The sequence below is a fragment of the Bipolaris victoriae genome (assembly GCF_000527765.1).
Source record: "Bipolaris victoriae FI3 unplaced genomic scaffold scaffold_37, whole genome shotgun sequence".
Lineage (NCBI taxonomy): Eukaryota > Fungi > Ascomycota > Dothideomycetes > Pleosporales > Pleosporaceae > Bipolaris > Bipolaris victoriae.
Genome location: NW_014575355.1, coordinates 16,141 through 36,845, shown reverse-complemented (window position 1 = coordinate 36,845; position 20,705 = coordinate 16,141). Strand labels below are relative to the sequence as shown.

The 20,705-nt window shown below is 50.0% G+C and overlaps 7 protein-coding genes across 7 annotated transcripts; 3 read left to right on the top strand and 4 right to left on the bottom strand.

The window, feature by feature from the left end:
* Nucleotides 1-331: 331 nt before the first annotated feature.
* Nucleotides 332-4,026, bottom strand: COCVIDRAFT_97873 (hypothetical protein; the record flags this gene model as incomplete). Its single annotated transcript, XM_014701678.1, has 4 exons — nucleotides 332-1,245; nucleotides 1,296-1,814; nucleotides 1,860-3,832; nucleotides 3,884-4,026. The coding sequence occupies 4 exons, from the start codon at nucleotides 4,024-4,026 to the stop codon at nucleotides 332-334; spliced, it is 3,549 nt and encodes a 1,182-aa protein (XP_014557164.1).
* Nucleotides 4,027-4,650: 624 nt separating this feature from the next.
* COCVIDRAFT_15508 (hypothetical protein) lies at nucleotides 4,651-6,315 on the top strand (the record flags this gene model as incomplete). The annotated part of the gene is made up of 1 exon (XM_014701637.1): nucleotides 4,651-6,315. The coding sequence occupies one exon, from the start codon at nucleotides 4,651-4,653 to the stop codon at nucleotides 6,313-6,315; it is 1,665 nt and encodes a 554-aa protein (XP_014557123.1).
* Nucleotides 6,316-7,138: 823 nt separating this feature from the next.
* COCVIDRAFT_97721 (hypothetical protein) lies at nucleotides 7,139-9,013 on the bottom strand (the record flags this gene model as incomplete). Its single annotated transcript, XM_014701677.1, has 1 exon — nucleotides 7,139-9,013. One exon carries the CDS (start codon nucleotides 9,011-9,013, stop codon nucleotides 7,139-7,141), a length of 1,875 nt encoding a protein of 624 aa, XP_014557163.1.
* A 4,334-nt stretch (nucleotides 9,014-13,347) lies between these two features.
* Nucleotides 13,348-14,510, top strand: COCVIDRAFT_97949 (hypothetical protein; the record flags this gene model as incomplete). The annotated part of the gene is made up of 3 exons (XM_014701676.1): nucleotides 13,348-13,770; nucleotides 13,831-13,984; nucleotides 14,038-14,510. 3 exons carry the CDS (start codon nucleotides 13,348-13,350, stop codon nucleotides 14,508-14,510), a joined length of 1,050 nt encoding a protein of 349 aa, XP_014557162.1.
* Nucleotides 14,511-15,353: 843 nt separating this feature from the next.
* On the bottom strand, nucleotides 15,354-16,169 carry COCVIDRAFT_97694 (hypothetical protein; the record flags this gene model as incomplete). The annotated part of the gene is made up of 2 exons (XM_014701675.1): nucleotides 15,354-15,733; nucleotides 15,785-16,169. The coding sequence occupies 2 exons, from the start codon at nucleotides 16,167-16,169 to the stop codon at nucleotides 15,354-15,356; spliced, it is 765 nt and encodes a 254-aa protein (XP_014557161.1).
* Nucleotides 16,170-16,667: 498 nt separating this feature from the next.
* On the top strand, nucleotides 16,668-18,398 carry COCVIDRAFT_97736 (hypothetical protein; the record flags this gene model as incomplete). Its single annotated transcript, XM_014701674.1, has 1 exon — nucleotides 16,668-18,398. One exon carries the CDS (start codon nucleotides 16,668-16,670, stop codon nucleotides 18,396-18,398), a length of 1,731 nt encoding a protein of 576 aa, XP_014557160.1.
* Nucleotides 18,399-18,753: 355 nt separating this feature from the next.
* Nucleotides 18,754-20,413, bottom strand: COCVIDRAFT_37268 (hypothetical protein; the record flags this gene model as incomplete). Its single annotated transcript, XM_014701673.1, has 6 exons — nucleotides 18,754-18,847; nucleotides 18,909-19,855; nucleotides 19,909-20,067; nucleotides 20,117-20,193; nucleotides 20,245-20,319; nucleotides 20,389-20,413. The coding sequence occupies 6 exons, from the start codon at nucleotides 20,411-20,413 to the stop codon at nucleotides 18,754-18,756; spliced, it is 1,377 nt and encodes a 458-aa protein (XP_014557159.1).
* Between the last annotated feature and the right edge of the window lie 292 nt (nucleotides 20,414-20,705).

Here is a 20,705-nt window from a genome sequence, read left to right as displayed (position 1 = left end):
CTACCTCAGCAGTGCGGGTATTCATGCAACTATAGAAGTGGACAGTAACATAATCGAACTTCGGACTCTGCCTACAAATGTAGACCACAATGCATCATCATGATTATAACGAGAAGCCGCAAGTACCACCAACTTCTCCATTACAAAACCCATTCCAACTACCAGCATGTACAAAAAAATACCATTGAAACTCCCTACCCGCCCTAACCCCCCTCTTTTTATTTTCAAAACAATCTATACATACGCATGAAATATTGATACCACCCCCATCCATTCTATCCCCAATCCCCAAACAACAAAACCCAATACCGCATAAACTTCCATGCACACCTTACACAAGCCCAAACCCCTTCGAACTCCGAATAGCCAACAACATCTTCCCCTCCATAACCCCCCTATCCCTATACTCAGGCAAATACAACTTGCCAAAGCACGTCGAGCTACTGGGCAGCGCATGCGGCGCCCCGCCTATCCTTGCAATATGGAACGTAATACTCTCGTACCCAGTGACCGGCACACGGTCCGACGCAGTGACGAACTCGAGTAGGTGTCTACAATCCTCTTGGCTGTATTTCTCGACAATGTCCCAGAAAGTTTGGATGGTGGGGCTTGTAGCGCTGTATCCTTCTTCGTATTTTGCGCAGCGTTTGAGGTCGGCGATGGAGATGTGCTGGGTTCCTTCGACGAGGGCGCGGAGGGTTGTGGGGGTGAAGAGGTGGAGGCTTTTGGGTTTGATGCAGGAGAGGAAGCCTTTGAGGAAGGAATGAAGTTGAGAGGCGACTGAATCGTGGGTTAGGGCGCGGATATAGTCGCGGACGTATTGGGTGCGGTTTTCATTGGTTACCATGTCCGGTTCTTCAGTGGGACTTGAGTTGTTGAATGGGTGATGAAGGTTGTGGTCGATGCGCTGGCCGTAGACTTCGTAGCTGAAGACGTATTCGCGCGTGAAGATGTCTTCGACATCGCCGTCGCTCCAAGATAGTAGTTCTTCGAAGCTGTCTGCTAAGCCTGGCCAGCCGTCTCTGATGTATTCCAAGGCGTCTTGCTCGACAGCATGGATATAAGGTGGACTGCCGTTAGTTTGGAGATATTCGTAAAAGGCCAACGGGAATGTAACTGGAAGCGTAATGCCGTTGTATACAGCAAGGCTAAACAAGATACCCAACATCTCAAATTTCCACAGCGGTTCGAGACTCTTGGGCTGAAACCAGGTCATTCTCGTTTGCGGGTCGATTGTGAACATGCCTTGTAAAGTTAGGTTATGCCTCAATGCACAAAGGCCCGCAGCTACTTACCATGCTGAGGCTTAAATGCCTCACTCAGGATTACGCGGAAGAACTCATATGTTACTCCGCCATGATCGACACCAATTTCTCCTTCACCGTGGCCCATCTTTACTTTGAGCGGCTTGAGAAGCATTCTTTTGTCCTGGCCCCACAATTGATCAAGCGTGTCTTTTAGTGGATCTTCTCGACTGACATCCAAGACGAGGTATTCACTAAGGGTAACTTTCAGGCGACTCTTAATGACCCACCAATAAGGTTCTCGAAGAAACATCTTGAGTGATGCTTGCATCTGTTGAGTGCGCATGGTGTGGTCATAGTGCTTCATCATCTCTGAGAAGTTGATTGTGCGAAAGTATGCGACCAGATGTTGAGCGGAGAATAGACAAGTATACTGTAAAACGTGAAGGGTGTTTGGCTTTTCCTTCCATGCCACGAATGCAGCAGGCTCACTCACCGCATTAAGGCGCTCGTTCAGGATAGGCATTTCGAACATTTTGGGGCGCAAGTTAAGAGACGGGTGTTTCGAATCTGGGAATGTTAGCTTGTCCTATGGACTGGATATCGGTGGCTTACGAAGTTTATCCAGCATGATCACGGCAGTGCCAACACTGGTCCATTTGTTGATCTCAGCCTTGCTATCCCATTCTTTGATTATGACGGTTCGCAGCCACTCTACAAATGTGGCTGTCACAGTCCAACCCGGATCACTCTCACTGTCCTGATCACGATTGAGTCTGCGCTTGTTTACCAATGCAACACGCTCGACTATTTCCAGGTGATCTATGACAACATCCAGAAGTGACTGATCAGTAGTTTGAGATTCTCCATCGTCATCGCTCAGACTGTGGAGGATGTGTTCAAAGCAACACCGCGTTCCAATTGCGCGACACAAGCGACTTGCAAGGCGTAATGCGGGCTCATATTCGAGCTCATCAATAATGTCCATGTGCGGGTCTGTGAAAGTACCGGTATCAGGGAACGCATGGGGTACAATGATACCCCATGATCGCAACTTTCGGATTTGTGCCCACGTCTGCGGCCGACCTCTCCGCACCGATGAGGTCAAAGCATGTATGCATATCATGACAACATGAGCAGCTTCTTCAGTACTGAGGTAGCGTGGCGGAGTGTCTGATTTACCGTTGCTTTTTGCTTGCCCCGACAGACTGTTCGCAGGGGCACTCTTGATTGATGGTCTCAGACGAGGGCTTTTGTGAAGGGTGAGTTCGGGAGGCGGCGCAAACAGGGCTTCTAGTGACAAGTACAAGCTATCGAAAATGAGGGCACCATTTCGGCGGCTCCAGTCTCGGAAAGAGATGACCAATCGATGCGAGTCAAGATGTGGAAGCGGCGAGTCCTTGAAGGCTGCGCTGCTCTCACGGAAAGATGAGAGCAACGTTTCAGGGTCGCTTAGTGTGTAAAACAATGATCGATTAATAATGGGCTTTGTTCGTCGGTTCGGACGATGGCCATCGAAGTCTACGAGATGATTGAAGTCCGCAGATCTTTTGTCTCCACGAGGGCGTATGTCTTCTTTGAGTTCATCTAGAATGCTGCAGCTCAGGCTAGACAAGACAGGTATACTGTTATCCGTTCGGTCCGAGCTTGCAGAATCTCCTTTAGGATTCTCTAGTGCCTTTGGAGTTTTTCTTATATCATTCGTAATGAATGGGTTCGCTCCTCCAATCGTGAAACTTTTTCTACCGGACTTTGAGATGGATAGCATGGTTGCAGTTGTCGCTGCGTCGGATGGAGTGCTTTCTGTATTTGTGTGGGATTGGCTTCGTGCTTTGTTATTAAGAGGGTGGTAAGGTATCCTGTGAATATACCGGCCATTGTGAACAACTTGAGCAGCTGGCGCGCCCGTTCCTGCCTTGTCAGAAGCCATTTGTGAATGTTCACATTGCGTGTGGGGCTTGGCATTCACATGTGCTAAACTGATATGTTCGATGGAAGGCGTCAACTCCAGACTGGTGTTCCTATCATGCCCGTTTGTCCTGGAGCTGTGTTCATTTTGGGGAGAGGCGTCATGGGAGGGATGTAGAGAAGCAAGTATGGAGGCGGAAGTGGGTATTTGTTTGGTATAGGAATATATCATGGCGAGACTGTCGTACAAATTCTGACCAAGCGCCTTTGGGTCCTTCCTAACCTGTTGCCTGCGCATGAGCTCGCTCACAGTGCTAACCTGCTCTTGTTGAGGTTGGTGACGGACATGCGTGTCCCCTTGGCCAGTCCCAATACGTTTATCTCCATACTGACGTACTTGCTGCTCTGATGAAGCATGCGCGATAGATTCCTTGTCCAAACCATGTGTCAACTGTACTGAGCTATCGCCCAGTTCAAATGAAGACGGCGCTATGTTGAGGTCATGAGGACACAGCCCTCTCTGGGGGTCGTCTTGACTGGCAAGATAGTGGGCAAGGGCGGTGGCAGTAAGGTGTGTAGGAGGACGGTGGGGCTTGGAGGCATTGCGCTTGTGGGACGAGAGGCAAGTGGGGGTAGTGCAGTAGGGGCTCTTACAGCCGTAGAGGATCTGGGATAGGTAGCTGTCGTGGTCAGCGCATTGTCCCAAGGTGCACGAGCCGAGGGGGACTTACTGCCGCACAAGGTGCTGGAACTGGCGCTGGCGCTCCGTCTGGGAGCATTCCAACACCCGACGAGGGTCTTGCACCTCTACAACATTGATCAATCGGGTGCTGTCTAGGGCACGTGACGGACGCCTTGGCGGTTCTCCCAGCATCGCCGTGGAGGATAAGGTTGGAGGGGAGAGGGTGCGCGGAGAGACGCGTGGGTGCTCGGTTGCTTGTGACATGGCCATGTCATCGGCAGCTGCAACCATCTAAGCGCGAAAGGGGAGTGAAGACGGTGGCCAGCAGTGCTTTGGTGAATGTCATGGCGCGCTGGAGCGGTCACGTACTGAGCGTCTCATCTCAGACAAGCAGTTCTCGACAGGCCATAGGGCTGAGTAGCGGCCAGTGGGTTGGTCGCTCTTGCCATGCGGCTCTCACCCGCTGCAGGGATGCCATGTGCCCGCGGCTTGGCGCCACAGCTGATGTCATGGCCGTCCACTTCAATATTCGCCGCATCCCCCGTCGCTGCGCCCTTTCCACCAGCTCCGCCGTGACCAGCATTGCCTGCAGTGTCTGCATCTCAAACACTGCCTCTGGTACCCATTAATCAGCGCCGTATCATCCGGTTAGAGAATTTTGCCCCCCGGCCAGTCATAAAGGCCTGACCCAACCGCGCTACCGTTTCCCACACTTACCCCCACCTATTAATCGCCTTTTATTTCTCCCCTCTCATCTCGCCTCCCTCCACCCCTCTGACTGCAACCACGCCCAAATCCTCGAAAACAGCAGCAGATATGGCGTCGCAAGTGCCTACCCAGGCGAATATCCAGTCCACGCACCCTTTTACCTGCAACACATGTCAGGTCGCCTTCCGGTCCAGCGAGTTGCAGCGGGCGCATATGCAAACCGACTGGCATCGCTACAACCTGAAGCGCCGCGTTGCCTCCCTCCCGCCTCTGTCCTCCGAAATCTTCACCGAGAAGGTCCTTGCCAACAAAGCCAGCGCTGCCGCCACTGCCGCCAAGGCTTCATTTGAAAAGTCGTGCTCCGCATGCCAGAAAACATACTTTAGCGAGAATGCCTATAACAATCATCTCAACAGCCAAAAGCACCGTATGAATGTGGCAAAATCGGCAAAGGGTGCGCACTTGGATGATGCCGCCTCCGTGACCGGTTCTATGGTTAGCTCTGCCTTTTCTCTCGGAGAGTCCATGGCCGAGTCCGAGGCTACTATCAATGGCGATGCGGATACTGAAATATCTGATCTCGCTCATGTTGTAAAGAAGACTACTCTCAACGGTGAAGCTCCCGCGTCAGAAGAGTCCGCTGGAGCCCAAGACGACAAGAGCTCAGTCGCCGCCTCTACCAAGCCTGCTGCTGATCCTCTACTTGACTGCCTGTTCTGCAACTACAAGTCTCCCAGTTTTCAACTTAACGTCACGCACATGAGTCGATTCCACGGCATGTTCATACCTGAGAAGGAATTCCTTGTCCAACCGGAAGAGCTGATTAAGTACCTGCATGAGAAGGTGCATGTCTACCACGAATGCTTGAAGTGCCACAAGGTCCTCCACACTGCCTCTGGCATCCAAACACACATGCGCGACCGCGGTCACTGCATGATTGCCTTCGAAACTGAGCTAGAGCTTGTTGAGATCGGCGAGTTCTACGACTTCCGAAGTTCATACCCAGACGCCGCCGACTTCAACGAGAGGGAACAGGAGGCTGAGGATTCAGACGATTCTTCGTCAACCACAGGAGGTGGAATCAAGCTTGGAGCGAGACGTGAGACCAAGACGACCACCGAAGACGATGCTGCCATGTCTAGCAATGCTGAAGAAGACGAGGGCTGGGAAACCGACAGCACCGTTTCGAGCGTGCCCACCGATGAGATCACAGCTGTCCCCATCGACCGCAGCCACCGCCACAAGTCCCTCAGCAAGTCCAAGCACCATAGCCATACCGACCCGCGTCCGCATCGCGCAGCAGATGGCTTCCATTCGCATGCTCACCACACACCCCAGGCCGTCTACTACGACGACTACGAGCTGCATCTGCCTTCCGGCCGCACCGCCGGCCACCGATCTCTCAACAAGTACTACCGCCAGAATCTCCGCAACTACCCTGGCGTAGCCGAGCGTATGGAGGAAGCCCAGCGCCGCGCTATTCCCGGCGCCCTCCCCGCACCCGAAGACCAAGACGGCGACACCAACATGGACGGTGCCGACCAGCAAGTCCAACTCCGCGGTCGTGGCCATGACGTCAAGCGCCAACTTATCTCATCCCGCAACAACGGGCTGCACGGCATGACGGGCGTGACGGACGCGAAGAAGAAGGAAGTCGAATCTGTAGAGAAGCGAGACCGCCAGAAGGAGCAGCGTGCGAGGAACAGATATCAAGCTGGCAACGAGCGGAGGAATAACCACCAGAAGCATTTCCGCGATCCGCTGCTGCAGTAGTTTGCGTTGGTTTCCTTTGTGGGGTCTGCGTTCTTTTCTTATGCGATTTGGTCACGAGTTATGAGCATGATTGGCGTTTGTGACGGTTTCTTGTTTTATTTTTTCCAGTGTAAAAGTGGGGGCAGAGAGGTGAGAGAGGATGGAGAAGTACGGACTAGCTAGCTGGCCGGTTGGGCAGAAGGAACTGGGTGGGGTATGTTAGCTTCTGTTGCTAGTGCTATCAAAGCATTTTTGCTCCCCCATTTATGAGGTTCCGGCATTAGAATCGTGAGAATTATTTTCTTTTGGGAACTTCATCATCTTCTATATATGCATGTGACATTGGATGCTGCCATCTTACTGTCATCTGCCCCAACAGTGACTATCTTGCAATAGAAGACGAAAAAGAATAAGGAAACTGAACTGCGGTTCACATATCTTTTGACAATTAAACCGGTCTAGCTTGTATCGAGCAATGAGTTTCACTATAGAAAATACAGGCAACCTCCACCTTTGTCTGCACTCTCCTTACTCTGCGCGAAACATTTGTTTGAGTAGCAAGCAGTTAATCATTCATTACTGTACACCTATTTGATGCAGGTTGAATCAATGCAATCACAAAATAGAAATCAAAAGCCATCAATGTGATGCTGGCATGAATGCATCCCTAGTTTCTTTGTTCTGCTCCTTGTCCTGCTCGACCTCCTTCTCACCCTTCAGTACAACCTCACATAGTGATGATTGGCAGAGACAAGAATGCTGGCCAAACTATTCTGCCTGTTGGTACGGAGCTAACCCTACTATTTCCGGCCCTATATAACGCGTTAGCTCTATACTGTGTCATCTATATAGAGTACCACTTACTAACAAAAGCAGGTTCCACGACCTTTTTTCCCGTGACATTTTCAATGTCCTGAATCACAAGACCCATGGGAATGAAGTAGGCGTTTCCAGTGCTGCCCATGCCAAACAGCAACCCAAGCTGTGTGCCAGACTCTGAATGCAACAATATGCTGCCAGAGTCGCCCAAGTCGAGGAATTCTGGATCTTTCACCTTGGCTTTGACTACCTCATAGCATGCTCCACGATACTTGTCAGTGAAACCATAGACTTTAGAGATCTGCGCATCTACGCTAGGGTCGATGAGGACAATAGTAGAGTTGATAACTGCCCGGGTCTGATGTGTACTGCGTCCAAACTTGGCAACGGTAATTCGCTCTCGGTTGACATTGAAAGTCGACCATTGATTGCAGATCATATCATGCACCAGCGGCAATACTTTTCCGGTCACGGTTTCAGGTAACTGGTTGACGACATCGCGTTGCTTGATGTTGTCGATGTGTATCAAAGCCCAGTCTGAAATCCAGTTGTATTGAGGCTCTTGGCATTGCTTGCCCTTGGATTTACCTGTCTTGAAGTCTGTCGCATACTTGGGGGCTGCAATGGTCCTGCGGCCTGAACCTGCATAGACTTGACCAAGGTAGCGATCCGCTTGTGCCTCCTCATTTAGTCTCCATTCATCCTTTTTCTTCAAATCTTCGTAAACGGCATGTCCCGGAGCAACACTGGTTGCAAAGATCTTGATCGCTGCGTTCAGCTGAGCTTGGCGACTGTGATGGTCAAACGTCGAAGGAGACAGGATGCGTTGAGGGACGTTGCTCAATGTCTTGTTGCCGCAACTCAGAGTTTTGTCTTTTGTCCGTGAAACAACTGCATTGAAGTTAGTTTGAATATCGATGAGGCTGGATGAAGTCATACCTTGGTCAAGCCTGTCGTCCCTGACACAGTGCCAGTTGGTAATACCGCACTTGATGCCACCCTCAAGGGTCACAGCTCCTCCCAGAGTGCTGCAGCCATCTGGGTCGCCGGAAATGCCAATAGAAGAGCCCATACGAACGACCTTTTCGTATGCCCTCCCATCAACCAAGTCTGAGGGCTCGTATTTCCTTTTGCCAGCCAGAAGTGACACGCCACAGAGGATTTCGACTTCGAAGTCACGGTCGATCTTTTTAATGGCTTTTGTGATTGCTGGCTTGATGGTCGTAGCCCATTTTGAGTCGCGCGCAGTTGGAGTTGTGATCACGACGGTTGGAGGGCATTCTTTGGGAGTATCGTCTAGACCGCGGCGTAACATTTCTAGGGAGAGCCACTCATGTTCTTTCAACAGCTCAAGGATGACCGGCAATACCACTCCTTCCCATTTCTTGGCAATGTCTGAGTCATTGTGATGGATAGGGAAGTTGCGGAGAGAGTCGAGGGCACGATAATCAATAAACTCGATCTGAATAACCTGCGCAGCTTCGTGCTTCTTGAATTCCGATCGGATTCTGGTGATAGCGTGCACAACGATATTCGAGCTTTTGCGCATGTCGATGGGACAGAGGAGGGTCAGGTACGGAGAAAGATCGTCATCGTCTGGTGCATCGCGAGGAACCCTAAAGGCGAAGCCCCGTACTCCATTGGAGACACCTTGAGTCTCTAGGATATCAACCGCGTCTTGGATTCTCTTGCTGGCATCTGGAACTAACTTGAATGCATCTGTGAAGATAGTATCGACGGGTAAAGGCGGTAGATTTGGCCATCCAGCACGGTAGCTTAACCCTCCCTTGTCCATCTCGTCTTGAATTTCTTCATCTGAGCGTGAGAGATACCTTCTTTTCTTTATGCGCTGACTCTGCTCAGCGTCGTATGGGACTGGCTCGCCAAATAGGTGGGCCATTGTGCGTGTTGGAGCTCGGAGAAGTGTGAGAAGAGAGGGTGCGGGTAGAAAAGGTGGGAGAAGAGAGTGCGAGGGGATGGAAGGTGTACGGGGATGGAAGGTGTACGGGGATGGAAGGTGTACGGGGATGGAAGGTATGAGAAGTAAGGACTGAATGCAAGGTAACGGTGGCACTTAGTGATATACTAGCCAGCAAACGCTTTTTGGGTCTGAGGCGGCAAAAGGTTTTTGCAACTGCAGTGAGAACTATCGGTGAGGATGACAAGAACTGTGGGCGAGGGACTAGAACCATGGGTGAGTGCAAGATAACGGTGCTCATTTGTGATACACAAGGCAGCAAACGCTTTTTTGGGTGGGTGAGGGTGACAAGAACTGTGGGCGAGGGACTAGAACCATGGGTGAGTGCAAGATAACAGTAGCCATTCACGATGCACAAGCCAGCAAACCCACTGCGCCACATCACTTCAACAGTCATGAGCTGCAAGTGTGGAAACATTCTCATCCGAATGCGGCGTCAACGCGGTGGTTGAGTTGCAATAGTTCAAAGAATTTAAATTCTTCCAAATCTAGGACACATCCAAACTGCCTCGTGCACCTAGCCCTCACCGCTATAGCCCTAACAGCCACCCGGGGAATTCCAGCCTCTTATACCTAGAAGCTGCTAGTTGTCACGGTGCGGGTTACGGGCAGAGAAGGCGGGCACGGGCACAGGTTCTATTGCTACAGCTAATTAATAGGCTCTCACTATATGTGACGATACCTGGCTCAGCTCCACCTAGGCCATCACGTGCCCAAAAAGGTACAGTATACTGCATTGGCAGTATCTGGAGCTGAATAGCATATACATGTGACACTATAGGTAGTATAGAGTAGAAGATAGGATATAGCTCGAAGAGCTCTCTAGACTACGGTGCTATAGTTTTATAGAATCTAGACGCTTAAGCCTACGCCTAGATTCTGCCGGCCTAATTAGGAGGCCGCACGCTAGCTACCTCGCTGGTGCTATAGCCCTAACGGCTACCCGGGGGATTCCAGCCTCGCTGGCACCTGGAAGCTGCCGGTCCGCTATTATGTCAGCTAGCGCCATAACACTAGTCTACTATTATATTAGCTATCGCCGTAATAGCTTATATATAGATAACCGCGTAGTAAGGAGCTTAGCTCTCTATTAAATACAACCTCTTATTTACCTCGCGATTGCTCTCTAGAGCGCAGTGTAATAGGCTAAACGCCCTTTAGATAGTTAGCTCCTTAATAGAATCTCAGTCTACTCGCGAAAATCCGAGTGCTACCTTAAGCACCCAAATCCTCCGCGCACGCCCAAACGACGTTTAAACGATAGCTTCTAGGTTGTGCAGCTATCGTCTGAACGTCACGGCGCTAGCTGACATAATAGCGGACCGACAGCTTCCAGGTGCCAGCGAGGCTGGAATCCCCCGGGTAGCTATTAGGGCTACAGCGCTAGCGAGGCAGCTAGCACGCAGCCTCCTAATTGGCTACTAGAAGAATCTAGGTATAGGCCTAAGTACTTAGATTCTATAAAACTATAGTACTATAGTCTAGAGAGCTCTTTAAGCTACGTTCTATCTTCTACTCTATACTACCTGTAGTGAGAGCCTGTTGATTAGCTGTAGCAATAGAACCTGTACACGTGCCCGCCTTCTCTGCCCGTGAACCTGCACCGTGACAGGGATTCTGTACTTAGCCTCACCTCCCACAGTTCCGAGATAGCAACACTCGTACTATACTTTTTTGATACCCTGTCCCCTTTTGGTGGCCGTCACGGCCGTGACATCTAGTGCATGGCGAGAAATTCTAAAGACAAAGTCTGATGCCCCATTGTAAATACCTTAAGCCTATGGAAAGGTAGTGTCAGATTACGTTGAAATAGATGGTAATTTTGCGTTGGAAAATCTTGTACGAGGATTTAACGATGATAATAAAGAAGATTTTGCGGAAGCTAAAGACGTTTGTTACGGCGCAGCTGTGAGGATTTTCGGGATAGCAGAGATTGTCGAGAATGGTAGGGGATTCATTCCAGATGAGGCGCCGTATCAAAGCTGTCTAAATGTGAGATTGTATTAGCGGTTAGAAAGATGATTTGGGTCCCTGTCTTGCAATCTTGTGATGAGTTCGATGTGAGATCGGGTCAGGATTTGATTATGCTGGGTAAGACATCTTCGTTGTGTGCATGTATATCTCATACTATGTCCAGTTTAAGGGAAGACGATTCGTCTCGAGGGTGAAACTAGTCACGATACCAAAGTTGTTGCTGTAGCCGCTGCGTAGTGGCCAATGTGAATGTGGGGGTTACGTGGGGCTTGCTGTGACGCTGGTACCGCTTGTTATAACGATCTGCGAAGAGGTCAGCTTACTGCGTAGAATCCTCTTTGCGGACAAACTAGATGCCCCACTTCGAAAGTAGCAACATTGAATTGGTCTAGTCGTCATAATTTCTACAGTTCTAGATCACGCTATAAGACCGCTGCCCGGTTGTCGTCCGGCTATACAGTGGTCGTATTCTTTTCATCCACCCCCTTGATACCCTTCCGATTCTCGAATGACATAGTGATGCCCCTTTGATCTTGGCGGCGCCTAATAGAGCACCGTGTCTACCACGCTTGATAATAAATGGATAATGCGAGAGTCATGATCAAGGCGCCAGTACTAGAACTGCAGAAGAACCGAAAGGCTTGTATCGGTAGATGCGATATGGCACCACTTCGGCAGAAATCCGGGATCAGAACCGAGACGCGAACGCAAGGTAACCTGCCTTATATGGAAATCCAGTGGTTTGATCCTCGTGCATGCGTTCGAGCGGGTCGAGCGGGTGGAACTGATGTCTGCGATCCGAATTGAATGCGTGACATCGAACTTGGGAGGGTCAAACGTCTGCGATGCCACAAGAGATGTGAAGACTGCCAAGACGAAAGACCGCGCGGCCGACTGGAGATAAGCAGGTGATGCCGAGGTATCCTACTGCGTCGGCTAGGAACGCCGAAGATTGACGGAGTATGAAGACTCAAAGATCTTACTCGCCTCGAGCCGGGTGCTTATGTAGAGCCGATTAGGTTCGGAAGCTTAATGGAGTAACGCGATGACCATGAACGCGGCACGGCACGGCTAGATCGTGGTCTGTTATCCGTTTTAACATTGCATAATCGTACCTTTGTTAGTAGAAAGAAAGGCTGCCTTAATTATGGGGTAAGCATCCTCAACGAAGCGTTCTCGTTGCGAGTGGAGCTTGTAAGTAGTCCGTTTGACGATAGAAAATCGAGCAAGCAGTGCCATGCACACTCGCATATATTAGGGGGGCATATCAGAAAGTCCACTTGCCTCCCCCCCACAATGGGACGAGAGAAGAATCCTTTCTTGCATACGCACGAAATTTGTAGGTGCTTTCGATACGAAGGTGATACGCGGCGCTGTGGTTCAAAGGACTCTGTTCTGGGTTGATGATGAGACAGGCACAAGGGGGCTACTAGCCGCATGTGGGGGTTTCTCGCCCCGCCATTGGCCCGCATCCGCTAGTGCGATAACTGTATTTGTATTACAAACTCTCTAGCATGAAGGGGTGGAGAAGGGGGCCCAGACTGCTACACACTTACTTACTGACAAAGGTGCATCGACTCATGGCTGTGCAGCAAGAAGGATTCAGCTCGGGGGAAATGGGATATCTTGGCTAGGATGTTAGACCGTGTCGGATATATACAGGTATCTAACTCCATGCTTCGGGGCTGTATCGCCTATCATGATCCTTGGACCATGAACAAGGCCTCTCTCGAGAGTGCCCAGTCTCCCAGCTCTGTGTTCAACGGTCGCGCGACAATGTTCCCTCGTGAGATCCGTGTCTTATATACGTCTTCGTATCTTCCCGGACTAATCCGCCACTTAATCTCGCTACATGTAAAATATGTAAGATCTTGGGCTTGTTTAGTACTTGGTAACTGGGATACCGCGATAGAATGGCGTTACATTATCTGATTTCTTGGCATGTAACCTGGGCATTCGGACTAGTTGTCTTCCGCACGAATAGTGGTCGCGCACCTTGCCTTATGAGCAACGCTTGTACCGCCTATTCCAATGACAATAGTGCTTGGCCATATACGTGCGGGGGATAACGCAATGCCCCCCAGCAAGAGGCTGAAAAGCTTGGATTCCAGCGGCCTTTACTTACATGCCCCTGGAAGTTCCCAAGGTCTAACCCAGGTGCTACATGATGGTGCTCCCCCTCTTGATCGCGCCTCGTGTGCAAGCTTTTCGGCCTCTTTCTCATCAGCGGGTTTCTCGTTGATTTATTTTTTCTGTTCCATGGTACATGACAAGTCTCGATAATGCCTGGATCTGGATGCACAGAAGATACCCTTCGAGGCGCCGCCATTGGCCTCATGGTCGTCACGACCATTACGATCTGCTCACGAGTTGTGCTGCGCGTCGACAGGAATACCATCGTGCAGTGGGACGAAGTATGGTTATTCTTCGGCTACCTATTGTTCATGACAGTAACGTCCGTATACATCAGCAAAGTGGGTGTTCTATTTAGGATCCTGGACGTGCAAGAAGGAAGACTTGCCCCTTATCCCAGCCTCGCCGAAGACGAGCTCCACGCGCAAAAGACATTCTTCTTCACCAACCCCGGACTATGGTTCACGCTATGGAGCATCAAATTCTCTCTATTGGCCTTCTACAAGAGAATCATGGCTGGTATCAAGTCGTATGAAAACTGTTGGTGGGCAGTCCTAAGTTACTGTATGATTGTAAGTTTCAATCCTCCTTGATGTGCACCTTGTCGGTCATAAATTGACACGGGAAACTAGTCTCTGGTTGTAGTGATTGTCTTGCATATCACAGCTTGCGGACCAAGCCCTTCATCCTGGTTTGATCAAGATGGGTGTGGCGCTGATGATGCTCGCCGGCCCTTGATCAGTTTTTGGGCAGGCTTCACAGCCGACCTCACAACAGATCTCATGAGTAAGCTCACTCTGCTCTCAATAGTCTTAGGTAGTGCTAATCGTCTTTTTTAGTCATGATCCTTCCAATTGGTGTTATAAAAAATCTCAGTATACCCATGATGCGCAAGTTGCAAATATGCATGCTGTTTGGGCTGGGTCTCCTGGTCGTCATTGCCAGTATCGTGCGTGTGATTCAGGTCGGCACAACTATCGGCCCAAAAAGAACAACGCCGGTCGGGACATGGCTCGCGTTGTGGAGCATAGTCGAATCGTCTGTTGCTATTATCGTCGGCTGTGGTCCAGGGCTATATCGAAAAGCGAAGTCCGTCTCCAGCAACACTCCATCATACGCATACAACAGTCGCGGTTATATCAAAACATCGGACAGCAGAAGGGCAAACGCTGAGAAACACTCAGAGGAGCTGTACGGATTACCAACAAAGACGGAAATCTCTGGCCGTTCTAGTGAAGGAAGTAAGGAGGATCTGATAGAGAATAATGGGGCCGGCAAGATCACGGTAAGAAAATCGGTAACAGTTGATTGAATGAAAGCAATAAGCGCGTGCATCTCCACAGCTGATAGGACTTGTAACCCTAGAGCAACTAGCTATAGTCATTCAGAATTCGGGTATGACACAACGAGTTATTCTTGATGAACAGAAATACTGGTAAACATACCAATTTCGAAGCTGGATATACCGGATTGGTTCAGAACTTTCAGCTATCCTCGCGGGCGGTGACCCTGCTGACCTTGAAGGATATTGTCCATCACGATGATGGGCAACCACTGTACAATTCTGCCAGTTGTGAAAGAGACGGTTACTCACAAAATAAGTCGCCAAGGTTACTGTTGGCGAACACCAATCTAGTACTAGTGTCTCCTTATTGATCAGGCATTCCACACCATCCCCTGGCCCACCAATCCCACAATAGCTGAAACAAATCGATCTCGTGAAATTCGGCCGAAAGATGCTTGTTCATTCTCGGAGATTACCCTCAACACGACTGGGGTAACATGAATCGCATTTAGCTTCAGGAATGATCCTTCAATCTGTGATATTAACTCTTTGTATGTTTACCTCAACGTCAAGATGAACAGCGTGTTAGCAATGCTTCTGGATTTCTCGGTATCACCTGAACTTGATCTTGAGGCCATACAACGAAATTTCTGGATCGTCCTAGGTTGCCTCGCCCAAAGCAGATGATAGCAGAGCCCATGACAAAAAATGGCTAGAAGATTTGGCGAAGTCGATTCGCGACTGGCGAAGAGGTTGCATGTATTCTCCCACATATTGTATAAGCAGCGGCGAGGCTCCATTAGTGCCGGACAGCCATAATCCAGTGCAGCCACAGTACATATAATATACATATACAGTCGAAGGTCCCACTTATTTGCCTCCAACTCTTTTGTTCTTGAGCTTAATCGTCTCTCCGTTGACAAAGATGCCCTTGCCCTTGTAAGGTTCAGGTTTTCTCCAATTCCTTATCTCTGCTGCAAACTGCATAACCACCTCTTTCTCAGGACCCTCTAGTAGTAAGCGAGTCGGCTGCGGTGTGCTTGCGGTAACGCCCTTGGGTATGCCCAGCTCGACTGGGTGAGAGTATCCGACCTTCAGATTGATAAACTTTTGACCGGGGTATTCTGAATTGACAGTTGTTGCGCTATCTTCGACCGAGGCACGGAATCCAACACCGACGAAGCGGAGAATAGCGCTATGGCCTTCACTCACACCAAGAATGTGATTTTGGAGGTATGCGCGAGTGGTACCTGTTCACACATTAGCAATTGAGGGAGTTTGGAAACATTCCGCACTCGTACCCCACATGGCTCTTTGTTTCGCATCTGTCGCATCCTCAATGGAGAGTGTAGGGCCATTCGGGCTCGCATCCTGGTTGATATTGATGTATGGAGGGATGTCCATAGAAAGTTCACCAAGCGGTCCTTTGATATGTACTGTAGACATAGCCTGTATACGTGATCCCTTATCTTTTGCTGAAGGTGCGTTCACCTTGAAGGTGACGCCCTGGGGTATCGAGAGCGGCGCAGAGCCGATCTTGGACTGACATGGTGCGGTGCTGGTAAAGGTCCTTTGCCGTGATGGTCTCGAGAATGTGGGTAATAGAAAAGTCGGGATCGCGTCGGCGGGTTGAATTGGTGCCTTTGCAAGGCTTCGGGCACACCGTTGTCGGACTGGGGCGAACATCTTGTATTACTGCTGGTAATAACTCCCGCGAGAATTTCGGGAAACCGCAACTTATTGCTGACTCATCTAATCCTCATGTCTCGTGATAGCGCGTCATCGGCGGGTCTGATTGGCTCGCTCGCCAGCACCTTCCTCTTCTCATCCCATCTGGGAACACCAGAAAACTCGCATTTGTCTTCTGCAAAAAATGCTGCGCATTACAACAGTCGATGCTGACAGTTGCTTGAACCACGTGGTTCCATATACTGACCAAAGCTGCTCGCTCTCTCACTGACCAAAGGCCTCCCGCTACAGATTTGCTCTCACCCAGACATCACAGAAAATCTCGATACTTTGGTACACCGACCGCTGATCTTCTATCACTATATAGAGGGCAACTGAGTACGCCACTAGAGTCGTTCGTGGTATAATCTGTGCTTCGCCCTCTTCCTTTCTCCCGTTCCTTCTACTTCGGTCGTGCATTGTTTCGCTCACGGTTTTGCCATCATTTCCACTACTATGACTACCCGACAACAAAAGCAGTTTCTTAATCTTTGGATCAGGGTCACTATCGCAAAGTTGTTGATCTTGGGCATTTTCTTTCTTCCATGGTCACTTGCCCACTATCACTCTCCGCTAGCAGACGCAGTACCTACTATCGATGTCGATTCACTGTTCCGACACACAACATCCAGGAACCAAAAGGTAATCACGCAAGCTCTTGGAATCGTATCGTCCATGCAGAATGCACCCACATGCACCCAGATGGCCGCTTCGCACCTGATGAACGAATGCAAACTACTGGAGCATGCGCCAGAGTTTACGAAAAGTCGACCGGAGGCATATCTTGATAAAGTCAAAATAGAATACGCAGCCAAGCTAGCTGTTTGCGAACTACAAAGTGCTCAACCAATCAATCCAGTTGCGCCGCCACATTGCGACATACTTGTTCCAGCTGCTAAGTATTGTGATAAAGGCGGCAGCTGGTGGCATGCTCAACCAGCAGTGGTATCTGAAGGCAAACTGTGCTACCCTGATTTCAAGGAATACCAGTATATGCAATGCCTCAAGAGCCTTCAATCGATGCCTCAGTACTGGACGTCTTTTAGCAATGCCCGTCAGAATGCAATTGTCATGTGTCAGGCAAGCAGAGACGCCATTGAGCGAGAAAACCACTTGGAAGTTTTCAAAAACCTGACCAAGGTTGTCGGTGGTGTGACTGAACATATGCACAAAACAACAGCAAAATACGAGTCTCTGATCCGCGAACAGACACAGTACGCCGAGGAAGCACGAAACTCGCATCAAGAGCTCAGAGAAGACATCCAAGCGGTTCGGACGACAGCAGTTGCAACAGTAGAGGCGATAGACGAGAAATTCAATGCCTTCATGGAGTCTTCGATCTCAACCCTCATAACAGCGCTGGCCACCAGTCAGAGCAAAGAGATTGATCAGATACATGAGAGAATGCAAGAGTTTTCGCAAAACTTGATATTGGAGAGCTCACAGCTTGCTAAGCATTTCACCGATCAACTGCAGCAATACCACGAAGGTGCTCTGTCTAGTCTACAATTCAATCATGAGGCACAGGTGCGCAGCTACGAGGTCCTATCAAACCACATGGGTGTCACCCAAGACACCATCAACAAGACAAATCAAGCCGCCGACCGCTCTCTCTCCAAAGTCGACAACATTGCCCAGCGACTTGATATCTTTGAGTCGCAAACTAAACACATTGCTGAGGGCTTTGCATTCCTCAGCGCCATGCCAACGCTTGTCAAATCGCTTATACACAGATTAGTAGCTACAACTGGCATCATCTTCACTTTCTTTGTCCTCTTCAAGCTTAATGTAAGACTCGCTATATACACTGTCGGCGCATGCAGTTGGGCTTTCCTCTTCTACACAAGCGGCACCTTGCATTGGCTTGCATCACCATCGTCACATACGCACGATACCGAAGCCTTCAATCCGCTCGCTATCCTCAACAACATGTCACCGTGGCAAAAGGTTACGGGTATGCTACTTCTATTGTGGCTCAGCGCATATCCCATTTGCCGGCTCAATATTTACCTTGGCGGCTTTGTTACCATGGCGCTCCGACGGCTTGCAGGACTAATCTGGTTGGACGAGTATAGCAATGATGGCGGAACTGGGTATCTGCCCAGTATCGAGATCCCTGCGCCAGTAGCAGATGTTCGGCGCAAGGACGACTTTCCAGGCATACGGCAGCTGAACTGGCAGGATTAGAATTGCAAGGGGTTCGATTGACTTATTTTTGCTGTTCAGAATTTATACGAGGGACACAGCACATCAGCAGCTTTCTGCCATTTTGACGGACATATCTAGGGCAATCAAAGACGAAGGGAGGACACATATTCACTACCAATTTATGACGGGGAACAAAAAGCCTAGGTTAGGCAGGAGGCATCTTTTTTTTCCAAAAAGTATTTTCAAAGACTACATCGTTATGCGGAAACCGTCACATTCTCATTCTCAGTGTAGCCTCTCATGAGCAGGAAGCACAGGCCAAATAGGGATATATCGTCTCATGATAATCATAATATATTTCTTCACACCCTCAATTCACGAGTGCATGGTTGACTTAATCCTCATCATCGGGTAACTCCTCTATACGCCCTGAGCGATACGCCTCCTCAACTGGATTCTGTACATTCATAACGCCCGTAGCCTTGAGTCTGTAACTCATCATTAGCAAATGTTCTATACAAGCAAGAACAAGAGAAAATATCAACATACCTTTCAAACAGCACAAACAGCCGCTCTGCCTCTCTCTCTTTCTCCTCTTGCGTCATCGGCTCCTGCGGCACCTGCTCTTCCTTGTCCAATCTCTGACCCGTAATAGGATTGATCGGGATCGCGTTCGCAATATCCTGGGGTGCATTGGATTTGATGACTTCCTCGGGCATCTGGATGTTGTTTGACATGAGGTATCCGGATGCGAAGCCGTATCCGACGTTGTGAACGAAAGTAGCGGGGTCCTTGTGCGAAAGTTCGAAGAGCATGGAGGAGATGGAGCCGCGAAGGGTAGAGGTGTGGGCGGAAGTAGATAGATTGAGGAGGCGCGAGGGGAGAGTGTCTGATTTTCCGAGGGGGCGGTCGCGTTCTTCGGTTGTAGGTAGGATCAATTTTTCCATTGTCTTCTCAACTTCTTCTGGGGCGAGTTCGTAGACGCGGCGGATGAGGGTCAGGAGAGGGGTTATGGTGTCGTCTAGGTCTTTGGGCGGGTAGGCGATGATGGCCTTGTCAAGGGTTTTGATTAGGTGCTCGGCATTGCGTTTGGGGTCGTCTGCTGGAAAGACTGCTTTTTTACCCTCTTCGTCTTCCAAGTCCAAGTGTAAGAGCGCATTGACGAGTTCTCTTGCAGGAGCTGCGAGGGGTGGCTGGACGGTGCCACTCAAGACGAGGATTTTAAAAACATTGGGTATCGACTTCGAGAACTCGGGGCTCAGGTCTTTGTGGAAGTGGATGATGTTGAAGACGAGTTTGAGTGTCTCGGATAGTGCCATGAGCTCCATGGGCTGGCGTGATGTAGCCGAGTATCGTTTTGCGTGCCGTTCTATGGCGGCATTGATACTCTCTGCAAGTTGGTTCTCGCGCACAAGCTGTGTGTAGTCGAGTTGCGCATCGTAGGTCATGAGGAAAAGCACGCGCGCGGCAAGGAATTCATCGTCAACACTGTCGCTCTTCACGGGAGTCAGTAAGGTGTTGTACAGTGAATACGCGGCCTATATCTTGCCTTTAGCTTTTCTGCTGCGTGCGGGCCATGGCCCAGGTCGACTAGGACCTGGCGCGTTTTGGGCTGGAGTAGCAATGCGTTGGCTATGCATCGAAGGGCCTCTTGCGATGCCGGAGTAGTGCTTCCTTGGAATGCATATTGTCCTAATGTTCGGAGGCCCTGTCGCGGTCATTATACTGTTGATAACGGACGGGGTTGGACAGTGTACATCTTGGGTAAATATGGGGTCAGAATTGTCGACTGAGCGTCCATGCACCTTGAGCTGCTCGAGCAGATTTCTTCTTTCTGTCTACTCGGTAAGTGGTGTTGTTTCCCATTCGCTGTGGAGAATCGTACGCTCGATGGAGAGTTTGTTTGCATCGAGGTCGGTCTTGAGCTCGGCGAGAATGCGAGTGACGTCGTCAAGTTTCGCTAGCAAAACAATTGATTAGCAAGGGCCAGGCGCAACAGCACTCGGCTTCCTGTTGGAGCGCTACACACCTTTTCCTGTCCTTTGCGACAACATGGCGATTGAGGCGCGGGGTGAATGCTCGAAGATGAACCGGCGGGTAGCATAAAAGGTCCAGGGCGGGAAGCCCCGCCAGGGACATCAATGCGACCGACTAATAATCATGGCTACTGAGGGACCGTAACCAACTAACTAAGAATAACTAATTAGACGATCCAAACCAGGGACAGACAAGTGCACGCGAGGCACAACCAGCGTCCTCACGTGCGTCTGGTGTTTAGCAGGGGGCGGTCGTTGGCTCGAGGGTCCGTCTCCCGGTGAATGGGGCACTTCTGCCACTTTACGCGGG